At 40.7% G+C, this 20,779-nt stretch overlaps 1 protein-coding gene across 2 annotated transcripts in view; it reads right to left on the reverse strand.

Annotated features, from left to right (window-relative positions):
- LOC120731769 (histone deacetylase 7-like) overlaps positions 1–20,779 on the reverse strand; it is a 39,826-nt gene that overhangs the window by 9,222 nt on the left and 9,825 nt on the right. For both annotated transcript variants that reach the window (XM_040028986.1, XM_040028987.1), the window contains exons 2-19: positions 11,629–11,813; positions 10,959–11,046; positions 10,400–10,514; positions 10,201–10,271; positions 9,196–9,309; positions 8,888–8,985; positions 8,341–8,439; positions 7,721–7,874; positions 6,210–6,436; positions 5,791–5,997; positions 5,076–5,274; positions 4,795–4,928; positions 4,584–4,704; positions 4,435–4,484; positions 3,435–3,542; positions 3,173–3,228; positions 1,965–2,052; positions 983–1,102 (exon numbers count right to left, since the gene is read on the reverse strand). In XM_040028986.1, coding sequence (XP_039884920.1) covers positions 983–1,102; positions 1,965–2,052; positions 3,173–3,228; positions 3,435–3,542; positions 4,435–4,484; positions 4,584–4,704; positions 4,795–4,928; positions 5,076–5,274; positions 5,791–5,997; positions 6,210–6,436; positions 7,721–7,874; positions 8,341–8,439; positions 8,888–8,985; positions 9,196–9,309; positions 10,201–10,271; positions 10,400–10,514; positions 10,959–11,046; positions 11,629–11,813 — 2,234 coding nt within the window. The remainder of the gene's footprint in view (positions 1–982; positions 1,103–1,964; positions 2,053–3,172; positions 3,229–3,434; positions 3,543–4,434; positions 4,485–4,583; positions 4,705–4,794; positions 4,929–5,075; positions 5,275–5,790; positions 5,998–6,209; positions 6,437–7,720; positions 7,875–8,340; positions 8,440–8,887; positions 8,986–9,195; positions 9,310–10,200; positions 10,272–10,399; positions 10,515–10,958; positions 11,047–11,628; positions 11,814–20,779) is intronic.

Genomic DNA, 20,779 nt, shown 5'->3' on the forward strand with positions numbered 1-20,779 from the left:
ATGCCGCGTCCCCTCCTCGTGGGATTTTATGAGAAAACACTGACTATTTTATCCGCATTGTTGTTGGGGGAGATGGGAGAATATATGAGGGAATGCGAGTGACTGAGCGGGCGATGAATGCCAGCGTGGGTTCGGGTCAGTACATCTGCCTGAGGGCTGTCATCACACTTGGTTTCTGGTAAGACCACAGGCAGAATTCATAGGCATCTCAATATCCTGTATGCAAACATAGGCATGCAAAACCGTGCACATCCTGCTGGGAAGCTTCAACATCCAAAGACCTGAAGTTGCTTAAATACATTCGAAATTCGACGTAAACCACTCACAAACACAATGAGATGAGCACATGGTGAATTCAAAAGACATCTGGGGTATCCGTAATAGGTTGTCATGACGATGCCGGACTGACAGTTAACAAAAGTGAACCGTAACCTTCGTTGCTCAAATTATAGCGTCATGAATCCAGTTGTATTAGTAATGTAATGTAATGTAATTGTGATGTAATCGACTCTGACTGGTCATATATTTGACTCTCACATCCATACACTGCTGGAGAACAGATCTATAGTGCAGACTGCAATCGTGAAAAGTCAGTCACAACCAAACTGATTTTGCAGTTGGAAGTTTATATTATGCAGATAATTCCTTGACTGAATGGCCAATAATTCTTCCTGTTTTAGCAAGTAAATGTTAAACATAAGCGTTTGAGATCCCTAATATCCTAAAGGAATCACATAATTACCAAACATTTCTGTGCCAGCATATCTGTCTTCACGATGTCTTTGATTATATTGTTATAAACTATCTCAGGCAGCCAAGTTAGTAATGAGAAATAGCCACATGAATGTCCACAATCAAAAAGAAGAACCTGTGGTCTTGTTAGGCTAATGTGTTCACTGTCATCAATCAGAAAGCTGATACCAGGATTATAAGCAAAAGCAGAAAAGCACAGCATGGCTGTGGAGGAGTGTTTTGTACTTACCTCGCTGGGGTGTCCACTACCAGGAAAAAAGTTGCCATCGTCATAGCGATGTAGAGAGATGTACAGCACACTTGGGTCGCTGTAGAAGGCTTCCTGGGTGCCGTTGCCATGGTGTACATCCTGGAGAGTGATTATATGATTAGTTATGAAGCTGCCAAGGACTCGCGCTGTTATTTCACACAGAATTTTAACCTTTTCAAAACAATTCAAAACAATTTAAATCCTTGTATGTTTTATATTGAGCAGTGTATTTTTTTTTTAAGTCAAAAGCATGTGTTAAACATATGACCCCTAACGCAGGAAGAAAAATCTGTAAAGCATTCATGCTTTTCCCTGTCAACAGGAGACGCATTTTAATTGTATTTAATAAATCAGGTATTAGTCAGTGCTAATAGTAACTAACAATGACAGAGAGCATGCAAGATCTTATACACACATGCTGAACAGAGGTGACCATGTGATAGTGGATCAATATCTGCAGATGTGAACTGTATAATGGGTGGAATAAAAAAAAAATTAAATGTAGACTTTCATGTCTTTTTATGGAGTACCGGACAGAAGTAGTGTATAACTTGGAGATGGAGATGTGCGGCGATCAGGTCCACATCATCCTATGTCTCTTATTAATAAAGGGATTTGTGGACATACATTGTTATGGTATAGCTATATTGTCAAATAACTGGCAGTTATATGACAAGATATATAACTGTCGTGTTATGCAAAAGATTGGTCTTTAAGACAAAGTCTAATATTTTACATTTTTTGAGTGAAGACCTCAACCCTGGTGTGAGAGCGTTCAGCTCACACATGGCTACCAGAGATAACGGTGTCTAATTCAATTAAATGATAAATAGCAGTGCTACTGCATCTGGGACCTTGTTTGTACCTACAACACATTTGTGTGCCTTTGCATCTGTGTTTTTGTGTGTTTATTCCTGTCCATGTGGAGACCAGTGATGCTGGTCATGCGGTGGGTCCTCACCCAGTCCACAATGAGGATCTTGCTGACGCTGAGTTTCTGCTGGAGCTGCTTGGCAGCGATGGCCACAGAGTTGAAGAAACAGAAGCCCCTGTGGACAAACAGACAGGAAGAGTGGCAGCCACATGTCTTTATCACGACATCTTCACTAAATTAATATCACAGAACCACCATATGGACCTTAGGAACCTCTAAGGAAAGGCTCCAGTTATCATATGGTGGCTATTTAGTCCAGGCTGCGACAGTCACAACGCTGACTCCAGCTTGAAAGTCACAGAGGGATGATCCTGCCACGTTAATGTTTACAGCAAATATTTGAGAAATGAGGACGTTTCAGTTCGAGTTGTTTCGTCTGCTGACAAACAAAAAACGTTATGCTGAGTAGAAAATCTCACACTCTTGAGAAATGCAGAACCCACAAATTCTCTGACAAATAGACAACCAAGGTTATCAAAAATAAAATAAAAAAACAACCCACTCCTCATTCCAAATGATAGTGCAGCGAGAGCAGCGGGCAGGACGTGTGAGATCATTTTAGAGAAATGGACTCACAACTCGGTGCAGCCGATCCCTAAACACTCACTATCCGCTATAAAGGTATGCAAAAAAAAAAAAAAAGTGTTGATGTAGGAAAAACAATGGAGGAATGTTGGAAGTGGCAGTGTCAGCATGGGTCGTAAAGTGTGACTGTCTCCGTGAACGGTATATATTATAAGCTGTCTAAACTTTGCTCATCAAGAAAAGTCATTATCAGCCCATAAATAACCAGTGACAAGCAATGCTGAGCACACACACAGATACAGACACACACACATAGAGTCCCAGCTGAATGTGGTTACTTGGCTAATGCCTCTAATCAAAGACTGACACAAATTCATGCACGCAAGTATGCACATCCACACAAAGACCCACATTTACTGTGCACGCACATGTACACTGCTCTTCTGAGGTGCTTTGCTTTGTGCCTTGAAAGCTTAAAAGAAACTGAGTGGAGGAGGAAGTTTGCCTCGGGCGTCGAGCAGGTAACACACAGCACAGACTCAGACACACATACATTAAGGTAGAGAGAGCCGGGCACTCTGTCTCTCTCTCTTGCTCAGAAGTATAGCTGGTTTGCAATAAATCCTTTGAAACACTTTGCAGGCCTGCTGGCTCCTGGTATGTGTCCGTGTGTGTGTGTGTGGTGTGTGCGTGTACACTGCTGTACTTACAGAGGGGAGGAATGGGTTGCATGGTGTCCAGGGGGCCTCACAACTGCAAAGCCATTCTGTAAAAAAGGGCAGAAAAACCTTCAACACTTTGCTGCTTTTATAACGCCAGATCTCCACACGTGAAAAAGGTTCACGTCTTTATGTCGTTATAACCAATAGCGGGTGCTTTGCCAAGGTTTGCAGCACATTATGGTGATAGACTGCAGTTTTGAAATTCTTGACAAAGCCCATGGCATCGAGGTATTTGGTTATAAAGACACACCTTCAGCTCTCTTTGTGCCACCTTCAGTGCCAGGTCTGTGACACATCCTGCAGCAATGCGGGAGGCTGCTGATGTGTGATGTTCATTCCAGACTGTATCAATATCCACCTGACAGAAAAACGAGGGGAGATGCTTGCAGTCAGTTTAAAAGTCAGCTACAGATTTTAATCTGTTATTAGATTTTGCTCATCTGCTAAAAATAACCTTAAACTTCTGTGTGCATTATGCCAACCATTGTTTAGAGACTTTTCTTTGTACATCGACTCTTTCTTTGTTGTTTCTGCTCTAAGTTAAAAAAAAATTTCTATGGTACTTGTTTGTCAGAAGTCATTTATTGGTGGTATGATGCTATACTGCTGGGGAACAATGAAATCAGAGGAATTTCTTTTATCACAGACTTTGCCATCTTGTTCCAATCACCCCTCTTCACCAGAGTAGCCAAGAGCCGGAAATCCAGGCAGATCAGTTCTCTTATCAACTGACACCCAGCCCCCTTCAGCTTTTCGTCTTCTCCTCTCCTAACAACAGTTCTTATAGCATTATAATCAATGTTCCCATGTCATTCTCCGCTTTGTTCCTTTTCCCATAGTGCATTGTTCCATTTAATCTGTTCTGCTCTCCTACCATTGTTTTTCTCTTAAATTTGACTTTTCTCTATCCTGATACTCTGTTTCCCCCACATCCAGCCACTTGGAAGTCTTTTTATGCAGTCTTTATGTTATCTTTTTCCCTCTCCTTTTCCTTTTTCTCACATCTCTATAGTAGATGAATATGCCATGAGCAATAACGATGTATGCAATGTCCTACATTTGTATAATTTAGATTTTAAAGTAACCAAAAACAATAGCAATTGCAATTTGTAGTCTTCTTAGCTTAACTGTGTAATGAGGCATAACCACTCATGCAGCTTTTGTTGCTCAGCATTGCAATTAGATAAGTGAAAAGATTCCAAAATGACTTGTTTAATTTGTGTGCTTAGGTGTGTGTGTGTAACACCTACCCCAACCCCTCCACATGGTAACATCAAAAAAACATGTTGAGACAGGATTCCTGCAGAGGATAATGTATAACACGAACATATTGTTATCATTATTACTATTACAATTGCGCTATAGTCATTGTGTTCTTCATGTTTGTTATTGATCTTACCAGCGAGTTTGCGGCTGTCCAGCTTGAGGCGGTTGAGCGGGTTGGTGCCAAATAAAAGTACGTGTTTTTCTGAATGGACTGACTGCAGCTCTTCTAGGGTTGCTTTTCTACTGCGGATGCGCTAGAAATAGAAGTATACAGATATATACATTTAGACTGCATGCTATGGTCATGGGGTATGCATCTGTAGGATAATGTGTGTGCACCATACCTCACACTGACTCCTTAGGCCCCTTTCATGCAGTCTAGACCAGATGCTCTGGATCCTTCCTGCATGCTCAGCGTGACGGCTGTTGTCCCCACAAATACACTGGTGCTTCTGCATCTGACCATCATATGCTAAACCTTGATGCACACACATGGAAACACATCATTTGACCATATTGTCCCTCTTCAATAATGTTGTAATACCATCGTCATATCTTGTAATCAAATTACATCCTCAGGTAGTTGGAATGCTTCTTTTAATGTTGCTGATCAACTGTCACTCACCTGTGGTGAAGCGCAGCTGGGTGTCTGTAGCAGGGTTGGATAATGACATGGAAGGTATGGTGGTGGGTTGATGTGAAGCAGGAGGCAGGGAGGTGGAGGCGGGGGAGGACCGGGACCGACTGACAGGCTGGTGAGGCCAAATTAAGGATGGCACACCCATCGGATCTATCTGCAGACTTGGTCTAAGGATCACCTGCCTCTGCAAGAACAGTGGGTGAAAAAAAGAACAGACAATAGACAAGAATATGTAAGGATTTATCAGCAGCTGCACATAGTAAAGACTCCCTGCAGGAAACCTGTCACATACACAATATGCTAAACTCGAATAAGAGACTTATTATTTGGTGTGTTTATTTCTCCTTCTCTAAAACAGACTGTTGATAAAGAAAAGTGAGCTCTTCCAAGAATACTGAAGTGATACTGTAAATCAAAGTCTTCTGCTTGTATTAGCAAGGCAACAGTGCCTCCTGATGGCAAAAAGACGCTCCATTCGAAAGAATTCATTTATGTTACGGATGCAAGATAATGGTAATCATAATACTGTCTGCTAACCTGCTAACTAATACTTAATCATTAGTGGACCAGAAAGGGGCACTCATGATAAGATATGTTACTGATTAAGGTCATTAGAAGAGATTCACTGATTCATGCGCCAGTAGGCAATAAAAAAAATAAGAATAATTTCTATGTGTGCACATGTAAGAGTGACTTTTACCTGATTGTAAGAGTAGGAAGGCTCGATCAAGCTCTCCCGGGAGGAGGTAGTAGACTCTGTGTCGTACACAGAGTCTGTGCTGGCGTTGCTCTGTCTCCGCCGATAGTCATCCTCACAAATTGATCCGGGCTCTGAGCCGCACACAGAACCTGTCCCCGAACCTGATCCCGATCCAGTCTCCTCTAGGTCCATGTCCTCTGATGGGATCTGTGTCAGAGGAAGCCTATTATCTATATTTTTTCCCAGCTCACGTAAGCTAGAACTTTTACAGTTTTCAATTCTTAAAATAAGGACTCTCTTTAAGACATATTTCAGTAAGACTGATCATGAAAAAGGAAATCCAAGCAGGTGCACACAGTGGTCATTAGTCAATCTGTTAGTACTAGATTATACTTCTTAAGAAATGAGCCTCCTTTCACCTTGCTCAGGTGTGAATTCTGCTTGAATCTCTCCACCCCGCTCCTGTGGTACTGCTGGTTCAGCGAGTGCTGGATGTGCGGGTGATGGCTGGTTTGCAAAGATAACTGTGAGTGGCTGTAGGGTGGCGGTTCTGAACGTGTTCGTTCCAAAGGTTTGTGACCTTCTCTTCTGGACAGAGTAGACAGGTGAGGGTGCTGCTGCAGAGAGATGGTGCTCAAACCAGGAACTGTGGAGAAGAGAAGAAACGTAATGTTTTAGAAGAGGTGAAAAACAAGAATGCAGGAAAAAAAAAATCCAATCTAAATCGATTATTGTTATTGGACTCAATTGTAGAAGGATGAAATATTCCACAGCTGTATTTCATATTAAAAACACTCAAAAAGAAAAATATTGAGAGCCATGCATTGCTTGCATGTAGAGCAGCATTTACAGCAGAGAGCGCCCTCGTGCCATTTTGAAAAATGATGCAACAGAAACACAGCACAACACAGACAAGGTATCGATCTTCTCTCGATAGAGTCTTAGAGACCTCTCACAAACACACCTTTTTAAATGCAGTCATTTGAACTTGTTTTAGCATCAGTAGAGCGAGTCAGGATGGATCTGATGCAAGTCAGCGTCCATTCATAACTAAAGCTATGTATACTTAGAATGGCAGACATTTATTTATATTCTTTTACTCAGATTTTTAGAGATGTGCGCCTACACTACCCTACTTTATATATCTCATTCTTTGAGCCCGACTTCCTCTTCCATTATCAGTCATGAATGAACGGAGTCGGCGCCTTGTTTCAGCATTAGCATATGAAATAGCTCTTTTTAAAAACAAAAAACAAAACAAACCTTGGGTTAAGATAACAGTAAAGAAGAAGCACAATTTCTCACAGGGTGAAACTGAGAGATTCACTACAGGAATAGAAGAAAAGGAAATGCTTATTTGTTGGGCTCAGTTCAGAAATCATGGATAAAAGAAAAACTATGGAAAGAGGTAATTAAATCTCTGTGCTTAGAGCAAAAGATCCTGTCAGAGGTTGAAATTAATTAATTAATAAAGAGTTTGACTATAAACAATGTGAAAAAGTGTGAAGTGCAGACTGTTATGTAGTTCTTTATAGAGCCCCCACTTTCCAGTTTTAATAACACAATCAATCAATATATATATATTTAGCAAATGTCATTCTAAATTTGTTAACAAGACTTACTGTGGTTGTTTTGTTAAATTCCACTCATCTCTGTTTCCAAGTTCACCATATTCAGGCTTAACTGGACTCATTTATGTGTTACGTCGTCATTATTTCGTATTTTTACTGACTGCTATTTTTCAAAAAAGTAAAATGCACTGCTGTTGTATTGTATCTAGAATTCATATGTACATACATTTACTTACATTATATAAAAAAAAAAAACATAAAGTCTGTGAACAACCATCCCACTGACTTGCCATTGAGTAAGCAATGGCAAGTCAGTGTGTTCAATATGCACATTGAGGTATAACAGGAATACAACTCACGAGAGACAAGCTGGGGGCGCAGAAGCCTGGTGTGTGGATCCAGTATGAACACAGGTTGTAGCCGCTGAGAAAGAGCTGGACTGCTTTCTTCCAGAGGCAAGTAAACCTGATGGAGACCAGATACTGCCAATGGCCTTGCTTCTCGCAAGTCAGCCTGGGGAAAGAGAAGAGAATGAAAGACGAGAGGAGATGACAGGAAATTCTAAAGCAATCACTAGTAATTTACTTTAATTTAATTTCCCTCTTATGGTAGTCTAAAAATGAGAAAAGCTGAGTATTAATGGATAGTTTAGGGGTTTGACAGTCTGTCACAGTGCATAGATGGACTGCTGAACTGTGTTATTGTAGTCAAAAAGGTGGTAAATTACCAAGAGAGACTCACAAAATATAGAAGCCGCACACAGTTCAAGAAGGAAGTGAAACCACAAGTTTCTATAAGTGTTCATGTGTGCAGGCACTATTTCAGAAACGATATCACACTTGAATACAAATAGATCAACAGTATGAATGTTTATCTATGCAAGCTGTGTCCTTTAAAGTGGTGCTAGTTTCAGGAACAGGAGCAGCACAACCTCAATATTGTATGCATTGATTCTGGAGGAAATCCTAGCACTGCTCACCTGTGCAGGAAGTCCAGCAGTGATGTTGGGGATCGCAGGGGGATTGGAAGGCACGGTGAATCGAGCTAAATTACCATCCTTCAGCAACAGCCTCTGTGACTGAATGAGGAAGGTTATTTTCGTTACATTTTAACATATTATTGATCTCTAAATATATGTATTCATCTAAACCTGAACCTGATTGTAGTAAAAGTGTTAAATAAAGTACTATATATACAGTACTATCAAAACTATCAAGTCAAGGATAAATATGTTCAACATAGTGAAAAGAAAACTGCACAAATTTATTTTGACATCGGCTATTCGGCTATAGATGGAGCACCGAAAAGATCAGAATTAAGCATTTCAGTACTTCAAGTGTATATTTTTCTACTTCTCAGAACAGAGAGAAGTTGGATGTACTGTTTAAATTAATGCATAATGAAAAGTTTAAAAGAACCTTGTGTATGGTTAAATAGTTCACTGAGGATTCACTGTGCATTCATTATATGCTAAGGGGGACAAGAAAACCTGCTATATGTACTTATATATATACAAAAGGGCTTACCTCATGAGCCAGTGGTAGGGACCCATTATCTGAATGGAGGCTGTCATTTGGAGAGCTGCACCCTGATGCTGGATTGCTGCTGCCACTCTGGGAAGAGTCTGCACGACAGAATGGAAAGAAACCTATGAGGCCCACCAGTATCAGTTGCTTACGCCATAATGGAAAATTTATCAAGCTGTGCTGAAATCTGATGGTGAGCGCTTCTGGAAGGTTAGAAAGGCGAGATCAAAGAAACTTTAACAAGAAACAGCTAACAGAGCCGAAGAATAAAACTCTGACAGAGATCCAAGTGAATGTAAATAGTTTACCCAGAGTTTCGGTCCTGTGCTTGACTGCAGGAGGGGCACTGATCTTTCGCTGCAGCGGGTTTGGCCTTGTGGTGATGAGTTTCTTTAACTTCCACTTCAGTGTGGGCTCAGACACTGCACACACACACACACACACAAACACATACACGTGAAGCAATGGGCACACGCAAACACACACAAAAAAAATCCATAAGCTCTCATCAAGAGTAAAGAAAGGTATTTGTAGTTCTCAAACTCACATTACTATATCATTGCTTTATACATCGGCTACACCGGCAGGAAAGCACCGACTCAACAACGCACACACTATAATGACGTGCTCAATTTCTGTACCATAACCCCACAAAACAAATACCTCAGCCCTGGACAAGAGAATCAAAATGTCCATTGTATACATTGGTCAGTCTCCAATAAACCTGAATAAAGTAATCAATCAGTGGCTGACTCAAAGTGGATAAAAGAAAAATTTGTGTTGTCACAGAGCCAACAAAAGCACTGGAGGGTGTGTGTGTGTGCGCGCTGATGGTTCTAGGGTAACGCAAATAAATAATGGTACGTGTACTCAGAGAAATGTAGAGGAAGGCGTGACCACGCTCGCTTTCATTCACACAGTGATGGAGAACTGCTCTGGACTCTCACGCAGTTCATTTTACACATACCGTACCAAGTTATATAACCGCTCAGGTCTTTGTGTCTCACTGTATCTATTGTTTTTTTTTTGTTTGTTTTATTTATGGCTGTTCAATCTCTCTTTGACCCTGCAGGGCTGATGTAAAAATGAGTTTCTCTCATCTCAATGCAAAGGACACGCCTTTTCTCCCTCACTTTTTCCATTATTTGGACAGGTCAGTGACAATGAAGACAGGTTGTTTAAACATTAAGTGTTAGCATTGCAGGTGATTTCAGTCTAGCAGACTTAAAATTTAAAATCACATGACCTCTACAAATTTAACCTCAGGGTGAGAACCACAATCTCGGACACGGCTACAGCCGCAGGAGTCTCACCTGTTCTTCTCAAGGCGCGCTGGTCACAGGGTGTAGGCTGAGGCTTCGGGGACATATCAGGAACCCGGAGCCTTGTGACCAAAACAGAACAACAGACTGTGTCAATTTTAAGTAACCACAATAAAGTTTTTGCTGAGCGTGTGCTGTGTTTGCATTTGTTTTGTGTTTGTATCAATGAAAAATCATTGATGTCTCTCACCCGAATCCTGGGACAGGACTGCTGTGGTTGGGAGTCACTCTATCATGGGTTGGCTGGCTCTTCATAATTATGTGTTCCCGAAGTTTCTGCTTTACCAGGGGACTGGCTATAGCACCTGTCAAGAAAAAAAAAGATCATACACAGTCAAAGGGCAGGTAGATATATGTCCAAGAGTGTGGATGACAATAAGAAATAATAGTGATTTAGTATTTAAATAGTCTAATTACAACCGTTTTCTATTACAACTTCCCATGAAGCAGTCAAGAAAATTCAGAAGTAAGAGCCAAGATCCTCTTTGCACTCTTCATTTCCTTTACATTGTAAAAATAAAAACGCTTTCCTAAAACAAGCTTGTTTGTTTGACTTTGGTTTGATATGAGTGCAAATTTCCCTGGAATCTGAGAATACCTCACAGTACTGCTGGAAATCCCCCTCTTTTTCAGTAAAACATACAGTGTGCTATGACTCAGAAGAAGAGCACGTAAACCACCTTATGGTCGCTTAAAGAACTGATGAAAACACATGACAGTGTGGAGAAAACAGAAAACACAGGACTCACTCTGCTCGTTTTTACTCTTTTGAATCAGCTGATGTAGCTCTTCTCTTTTCTCTTCACTCATCTCTCTTTGCCTTTGTTCGATGTTATACTGACGGAAAAAACACAGAGAAATGCATTTTTAAAATCTACACAAGCAAAGGACAAATCTGCAACTGTCAGTCTCTGACAAGCACATAAATACACACATCTCGAATAAGATAGCTTACAAAAATAGAAGAAAAAAAACAGGATACTGAAGTGTTGCATCAGTCAGTTAATCTGTGACAAGTGTCAATAACAAATTAAATGCCGAGAAAATGGTTTGTTTATAGTAACCTAAATCTGCTTCTTACTCATTTCTGAGGAGTCCTGCACAGTACCTGGTTAAAGGTCTGCGGTGAAAGCAGCTGCTTTTTTCTGTGGCTGATGTGGCAGGCGGTCATTATCTTATAGTCTCATAAATAAATGCCAGATGTAGCAATTTTGGAACAGGGGCAAAATGTCATGAGGGTATTTGGTCTCTGTTTCCATGCACTGAATTTTGAAGAAACAGAAACTTTCAATGTAACGATTTAAACTGGCTGATTTCAGCCAGTGCACTGATCCATGCTATGTCCAATTCATGCTGAAGCTTCATTATGTCACTGTCCAGCTCAACTAGGTGAGAACTGACATCTGAGTTTGACCTCACCTGCAAGTGCTGCTGGGAGAATTGGGCACAATGTTGAGCGGTGAGGGATCCCATGAAGAAAGGAGGGCGGGGGGCCAGCATGGCCGAATCTGGGCCTGGATGTAACAACCTGCGGGTCACACTTAGGTCCATGGGTGGATTCCCATTAACGGGCAAAGAAACCTGCTTACTGATGATCACATCCACTAAAGATGGAGAAAGAGAGGCAGAGAGAGAGAGAGAGAGAAACATATTATGTTGCTGACTTTGCAAATAGATACTGTTATGTAGGTAGCAGATGAAAAATCAGAAGGCTTCTCTTTAACATTTCTTGCTTCATCTGCATCACTTGTTCTGAAGTTTGCCTGTCATAGAGAGATCATCACCACATTCAAGCTTTCCCGCTTCAAGTAAACTGCTCATTATCCAAAACTAAAGCTTCTTCTGTCTGCTCCCTTAAGCACAAGGGGTTTGCAACAGCGGATGGCTCCAAATTTGTGTCTCCTCCCGGTTTATACCGAGGACATTACATTCAGAAAGCAAAAAAATGAAAGATTCTTGTATATGCTGGGGTTGGAGATGCATAAAAGAAGTGAAAGAAACAGGGTGGGAAGTTGTATTTTAACGTTGTGCGGTTAAGGCGTTTGGATCAGGCACATGAATCTGTCGTCACCCTTTCAGGTTTTGCTAAAAGCGAAAGAAATAAAAGCCTAAATTAGCATGAGCGAGACATCTGAATCGGGTCTCGGTGTCCTAATGAAAAACAGATGTCTTTTTAAAGGTGTGTGTGTGTGGTGGGGGGCGGCGCAAAAATGTTTTGATCCATTTATGCACTCTTAAGGCCACCGAAAACATAAATATCATGTCTTATTTTACTTTCACCACAAATCATTTAACCATAGCATGCATGGCCCAATGTGGGCCTGATGGTATGACCTGGAAAAGATAAAACACACATGGAGGCTAATTATAGCTACAAGTGAGAAAGCACCAAGCTGAAGTTTGTCTCACATTTTGCGATTACAAACAAAAGCGTTCACAATGCATGGCCACAGGTAACTTCATACTGCTCTTACGTTTCAATACAACTGACACATGAAACCAATGAACGTGATGAGGAATGTTTCGGTACTGATACAAAAGCATAGAGAGATACAGTATGGAAGGAGACACCTTGCTCCCTCCAGGGTAAAGAGCAATGGGAGGGATGTAAGAATGAGGAAATTTACTGAACCCGTATGTCTGAATGACTGTAACCTAAAATATTACACAATATTACTCACATAAGTCCTGTAAGTGGACATTTTTCTCCCTTCTTTCTTTACTGGTATATTGTGTTAAATTAGAGTAACTTTTGTGGAAAGCACAGTAGAGGGAGTAACAAATTTCTCTCATGTCACAAAATGTGAGAAGATCTTCTTTCACTGCAGCTATTCAGTTGTTATAGGAGTTGTCAATTTAACAAATAGGATCACACAATGAAATCTACTACACTGATAACGCACCCTAAAAGATTCAGAAACACTGATTTCTCTGTCTTAACCTCCAGCGTGTGTTGAAATTAGGCTATTAGAATCCACAGCAGCTGCAGTTATTAGCTCCAACCAGCCCAAAACAAAACTACAGGCTACACAGTTCTTCTCAACTGGCCTCCATTCTCAGCCACAGCCCTACATCTGCAGACAGCCCAGACAATGTGGTTTGGCTGTCATTCCTCACAGCAATCCTGACTCAGAATAAAATAATCATGTGTGTGAAAAGTATTTTGAGTTGACAGAATTCCTCTGAAGAAAGAAACACTCCCACACTCTTATGACTGCAGGCTATGTGGCTCATTAACACATAAAGGAAAAAACAAACAAACAAATACAGGGTGGGAATTAATATTCAGTAAGTTCAATATAGTACTTTACAGTTTAAACCAAATGGTTTCAGTTCTGTTACCCTGCTTGATAGCAGAACTCTGAGCTCACTATAACACTTTCTGTTCACAGGGACAGCCTTGGGTTTTAATATTTGCTGTATTGTAACGCAGAGGACAACACAAACACAGATGAGCTTTTGTGTCACGGCTAAAACCCACAACAGCAGTAGAGATAAAGATGGGACAAAAAGGTCTCTAGGAAAAAAAAATGAAGCCTGCATTTTTACAGGCTTCTCGTCCGTGCCTTACTGGAATCCTACCTTGCAAGTTAACTCAAGTAATCTGTGACACATCAGACAAAACTTCATCTCTGACAATCAGAAATATCTGGGCCTCCCTCCACTGTCATCTGGTTCATACCTTTGCAATAGAACATTATGCAACACTGTTAAAATTCAAGGGGCTTATTTTCTTAAGCTTCTACTGTAATAATAAAGCAAAAGGTGCAACAGGAAGTACCAGTAGCTGCAGCACAGTATGTATTACAAGAAGAATGGCTGTGTGTTTTCAAAGGAAATCAGACAATCACTGGAGGAGCGGGCCGGCGGTGGTGGTGGAGACTCAGACAAACTTGCACACACGTACACACACCCACGCTCACATGCGCGCGCGCACACACACACACACACATGCTCATCAAACGAGTGAGCTCCCCTGAGAAAGAGGAAATGATCAGGAAGCCAATCTCTCTTCTAAACAGAAAACAAACACCTGTGGCACATTTTTCATTTCGCAACAGCCATACATCTCTGGCTTCAACTCACTTTCAACATCACCCCAATGTTATTTATATTATATTTACAACATTTACAACTTAAAAAAGCCAAATTTCCAAACAAATGTGGGGTTTTTTTTTGTACTGACACTGAAGCTGTTCCTTTAGGCAGCGTTACAGCGTGACTCATTATCTGACTCGACGAAAAAAAAAACACCCCAGTAACCGCAATGTACATTTAAAGAGTTACCTAAACAGTTAAGGTTTCTTCTATGCTGACCCTGAAGGGTTCCAGCAACTCGTGGTTGCTTTCTATCATATTACCAACAGAGCCTAAAAGAGGAGACATACACAGCACACACTTGTTTTGGCATGACAAAAGCAAGAATAACGGTGTTTTTAGCCATCGTCATTTGTCGCAATGTTTTATTTCTCACCCTAAAACAATGCAAGAGCTGCATAATTACAAGACAAAAATCTGGAGCACTTTATAATAAAGAGAAGTGCATGCCGATAAGATCTGTGTGCGTGCTTCGCTGTCTCTCTTTTCAGCGTTGTGCTGCTAAAAATAGACAGGGGACAAACTTCTGGTTTCTGTAATAGCATATTCGTTTCACAACCACCATCCTCTTTCTGTGGGCCCTACTGCAGCAACATGCTGATGCACTGACACACACACACACACACGCGCACCTGCACACACGCATACAATTTACTGGAGCACACGCTCGCACACACACACAGGCACACACTCACAAAGAAACAGTGACTTCCTGTTTCTAAAGTTAGTCTTCACCATAACATCCTCTTGGTTCATTTAGGCAAGCAGAAACTGCTATTTTGGTTGAATGGCTTCTTTGCAGCTCAAGAGAGCTACAGATATCGTTCAGTAGTATTTATATTCACGCTGTGGCTAAAATGTGCTTTGTTTATTGCTGGTTTAGCCTGAACTCCACAGTGGTATTGGATGGAGTTAAGCCTGGATGTCACACATCATGTTAAGTGCTAGTTACTGTTACTATATACATAAACACTAGCAGCAGGCGTGAGGTTTGTGCTTCGTTAGAAGAGCAACAAAGCAGAAAGAGCAGAAGTTCAGAGGAAAAATACGTCGAAAGGAATAAAATAAACAAAAAAATATATATATGAAAACACTGAAGCCTCAAATATGCCAGCCTGTGCACTCACAATGGAAAGAAAATGACATCTTCTCCACCAAGCGGGACACCTTTAGCAGCCCCCACTCCTGCCACCTATCCCTCCACCCTCCACTGCCTCCCTTCCTCTTCCTTACGTTCATAGGAATCCACAGCTGCTGCACACATTCTGTCCCCCACTTCCGAGCAGCTGGAGTATCAATCTCCTTATGTGTTCATTGTGTGTGTGTTTGTCCATCCTATGCACCCTAAGATATTAATAGCTTGCAGTTGTTTCTTTTGAGTGTACACAGCAGGTCTTTGTGTTTGCATAAGAAGAGTCTGCTTGTGTGACAGTTGAGGGTGCATACACGGCTAATAGTGCTTGTGTTGGTGTATTAAGTGTATTAATAGTGCCCATTTGTTTCTGCTGAAGGAACACTGTGGCTCTCTGAGCAAGTTTCAGCATATGTAACCGTGCCAGTTTATTTTTAGTGTCACCTGTCATTTAACACTTGTGTTATTGTGTGTAATCAAGCAAGTGCATGTGATTGAGGACAGTGCCGGTTTCTCCACATATTAATAGCATCGCACCACTTGCTTTAATGAGTGTGTGTCATGTGTGTGTGAGAGAGGCTGTGTGTGCTTATATGTGTATTAATAGCATTCTCATCTGCCCACAAATGTTTCTGTGTATCTGTGGCGTTCGTGCGTCTGGATCTCAGTTAGGCCGAAAGATGATTTGTCACATGAGCATATGTCTTGGGCAATATCAAGAATTTTCCCCTTAGAGATAGGCGAAATTGTGATCACAGTATTAGCTGTGGACGTTGTCGCATGGAACATCGACTCAATGCTAAAGGCAGAACCCACAAATCTCTGTGGTTAGTTTTATCTTTGATTTTATTGTGAATGTTCGGACTAGATTTTATTAGTCCTTTATTTATCCAGGTAAAAAAATCTCATTGAAATTAAAAATCTCATTTCCAAGAGAGACCTGGCATCATGGCAACAAAAGTCAAAATACACAGGTGATGATTTCTAAGCACAATGTTGATGCTTCTTTCTGGCTACTGCTATTTTTCATCAGCTATCAATTATACCCACCACATGCAGTTTTCCCAGTTGAACTCTGTGATAACTGATAAAACTTTAAGTTCATGTAGGGGGAGAAAAGTTTGGACGGCACAAATTTATAAAGTCCAGAATATGCATCCCTGCTGTCAGTAGCTTCAACCTAATTTGAATTATATCAGTCCTATTGATAGATTTAATGTGATTTCTGAGTAAATGTCCAAACATTATCAGCAGATTGAAAATATTGGTTCATTGTATGAACAGTTGGCAGCTTTTGCAAGACAAACGTCTAAATATCAAAATAAATAGATGTCTTATAGGACAGAAATACGTTCAGGTATCTCTTATTGTGATTTAAGTTCAATAATTGGTATTTATTAGTGAATGAAGTTTGCTTGCAGTAAATAAATTTGCTGTTGTGTGTATTTCTAGATTAGTTGATCAGTTGTTTGGTTTTTGTTAGCTGTCATGTCAACATTGAGATTTCCAAGAAGCTACAGCAGTGAATTTAAATTAAATCCCAAAGATGAGGGTATTCAGTCCTACTATGATAGAAAATGATGAAAAATGTAGGAAACTGGAACCATACAACTATACATTTAATAACTCAATCCAAGGAAAACATGTTGAAATGTCTGCAATGAATTTTCTGTATGTCTTTGGCATATGTTTCATAATGAGATGTGTGTAATTATTTAAACATGCCCACAAAACTGAGTTGGTGGAAACATCTGGAATCAGTAGTACAGCAGAAGGAGTGACGATTAGCCATTTGGCATCATGGGTGGGATTAATGCCATTGTTGTGTGGTTGTCAAGCGTTGTCATGCTGTGCGGCTCGACACAGATATTTTAAACAGCCCGTGCTCACTTTTTAAGCACCCCTAAGGCATAGCTACTGATTGAGAAACAGAACAGGCTTAACTCCTCTTACTGTGATTTGGTTTGCTCTTTAAACCCTGGCAAAACCAGTATGAACAGCTCTTTAGAACACCACAACACAAGTCATGCATACCTGCATTTAACTTCAACAGGACAATAGCAAATGCAAATATGTGAGCGCGTCTTTCTGTCATGGCCATCAGTGCTGCTTTGGCGACTGTTTCTTCAACACTCCACCATAACATAAGACTTTTCTTAGTGATGATGTGTTGCTGAACTGGGGTGGAAAAGGTGAGGGGTCAGCAGTTCGCTGCAAATGGGAGGATATAACTCCCATAGTGTGATTCTCCAACTCGACGTCTCACAGACAAACAGACAGACAATTGTTGAAATGGTTTCATTATTTCTCTTCCAAGACTTCCAAGAGGTCACTGTTTTTTGGAAGACGGGGAAAAAAGAGATAACTTTTGGCCAAGAGTGCATTCATATGATTGGGATGAGTCCGAAATTTGCCTGAGGACACACACAGGACACACACAAATGCACGCATGCACGATGTACCTCTCACTCTTAGGACTAACAATGAGGCTTTAAAGCTCTGAAAGGTGTTGCCTATACATACCACACATGTTTACATAACTCTGCCCTTAATCATGCAAATGAAGGCATGAACCACCGTTTGACCTGATGGGAGCACCAACTGACTTGCTTTACGTACTTCAAAAGAAAGTACTTCAGTGACTGATCATCTGAGCATGGTCTGATTCAGATCAATAGTCTGCGCAACCCATCTCCACCCACAGACATTCATCCTACTCTGTAATCCAGATATTACCAGATGTTATGTGACGGATCGTGGCCTTTACACGCCCACACATGCAGAAATATAGGCAAACATCTTTTTTTTTCCTGTAAAAGCCAGCACCTGGCATAAGGCTGATTTGACTGAGAAAACAGGTTCTCATATTGACTTCCTACTCTAATTCGCTCGTGTGTCTGTGGTATACTATGTATCGCTGACTGTTATTGCACACTAATAAGAAGACTATGTACGCTGAAGGGCTTCTTTGTTTCAAATACACCCTGCAGTTAGTAAGAATAAGCTTACTGTCTTCTGGTACAATCTAGCTTTTTGCTTCTGCTCACGGTCTTTGATTGAACTTTGATTTCCCTATTACGCTTCATTTTATGCCCGTTCTCTCTCACAAACAAAAACACGAGTTCACATGATAAACAACAGAGTGATGGTCCTGTTACTGTTTTTTTTTGAGGAGCAGAGTGTATCAGTAGTCAGCTGAGCTGATTTTAAATCAGGAACAGGAAATGTGATCTGGGGCTCTGGCCAGCCCAGAACACTGTCCCTATTGTCAGAGCTCACACAGGGAAAACACTCGGGACTTTTAAAGGTTATCTGTCCTGGGAAAAGGTTAATATTCTCCTCCATAACTACCCTACAAAGGACAAAGAGACACCCAAAATGGATACCGGATGATGACCCTATCACTAAATATGTCTTTGTTGTGCCTCTTACTATAAATGTATGAGTTTATTTCCAATCAAGAGGGGTCAGAAAAAGGTTCTCTATCAGTGTTTGCTCAACTGTTTTTAAACCACTGACGAAATATACTGGAAAGACGTGATTAATGCTGGTGGTGGAAGATCCCTAACTGGTCAGCTTAGTCATCAATGCAGCATGCAAAGCGAAAATAAAACATTTACATGGTCAGTTTATGATCTCTGCTCGATAAAATCAATACTACAGCTCCCATTTACACCATAAATTATTTGCTGGTTGACAATGAAAATAAACTGGCGACTACCATGATAATCTATCCAGTGCGTATAATTCACGAAAAGAAAATAAACAACTGGAAAACAACAGTTCCTTTGTTCTGCGTGATAGATCTCTATGGCATCATCTCAAAATGAATGAACCAATTAGGAATTCAAGAGAAAATGTATCCACATCTACTTTGATAATCAAACACATGATCTTCAAATCAGGCTTTCATTAAGACCAATGGTTCCTATTATACTGTATGTCCCACTGGGTTTGTGGGAATCAAGTCTATGACGACTAGCGTCCCCTATAAGATGAGCCAAACCAACTGGTTAATCGCTAGGTTAAATAAATAAATACAGTGATTTAGTATGTTTTAAACCACCATTTATTTCTATGACCCCCAATGCAAAGTGAAACTAGGCTTCATGCTGTAAAACCAAACAAAACAACACTGACTGATATCAGCCCCCACCACAGAGAAGCTACTTAGACCAAAGTGTCACTGTCAGTTCATGTTTGCTGTGTGAGAAAAAGCTAAAGTTAAGTTGACTGAGAAAGGCCTTGGTCTACCATAGGCAGACAGTAACACAATTTCTACATCAGCATTGTAAGCGTGAATCATCTTTTCTTTTTGTTCTCTCTGCCATAGAAGGCCTAGTCATAGTGACTAACCCATGTGCTGCCACAGCCTGTGGGCCAAAGGGAATAGTTTAGGTAAGGTGATAAGCTAACAGCAAGGCCTGGTAAATACAATATGATCAAAGTCTTTATTCAGGGATACACTTTTGTGAACACAAAGGGACATAGATGCGAGCAGAGAAATCTAAAAGGCAACAGAAAGGGGCCGCGGGGTGTAGGTGGTGTCTATTCCTCTGGCACGGCCCACATTAAACTAATGTAACTGTATCTCTGTAACAGCACTAAAGGCTATGACCTCATCCCGTGGTGAGAGAGGGAGCAAACCTGGACACATGAGACCATTACACCAGCATGGCTGCTGTGGGTGTGTATATGTGGGTGTGCTTTTATTTTCCCTGGACTGAAGGGGCTTGGGTGGGATTGAACTGTTTTCTTATTCCACGACTTCTCTCATATTAAAGCACATCAGCCCACAGTCCATCACACAAGCAAACATTTGTTTCCTAGTAGTGAATGAGCAGTGGAGTTTGTCAGCTATGGGCAGATATAGATCCAACAGGAAATTCTACACTACCACTCACAATGAGGCCTTAACGCCATAATTGCACACTTATTTGCCCCATTTAATGCCCTAAAATAGTCATGTTGTCTGTCAGATTAGATTACCGGGCCACCTTTTGTTACACATTCAGTTCTTTGTTAAATACTTCCATAGTAGGGTCATGATCTCGAGACATGGAAACTCACTTTATTTAAAATAATAATAATAGTAGTTTAGTTTTTAAACAGTTGTACACCAGCGATTTTTGAAGTGTATAACTTCATGTTAGGATTTACACCTGCAGATTTTGGACTGAAGTCAAAAGATTTTTGTTGTAGTGTTTTTTTGTTTTTTTAAACAGAGGAGCTGAAATTGAATTCACATTTTCACAATACAACAGTGTGGACACAGTAAGTAGTTCGGCTACGTGCACAAGAAAGTAATAAAGTGACAGTGGGTTATTTTTTTTAAGTAAT

The sequence above is a fragment of the Simochromis diagramma genome, unplaced genomic scaffold (assembly GCF_900408965.1).
Source record: "Simochromis diagramma unplaced genomic scaffold, fSimDia1.1 OVJJ01000483.1, whole genome shotgun sequence".
NCBI lineage: Eukaryota > Metazoa > Chordata > Actinopteri > Cichliformes > Cichlidae > Simochromis > Simochromis diagramma.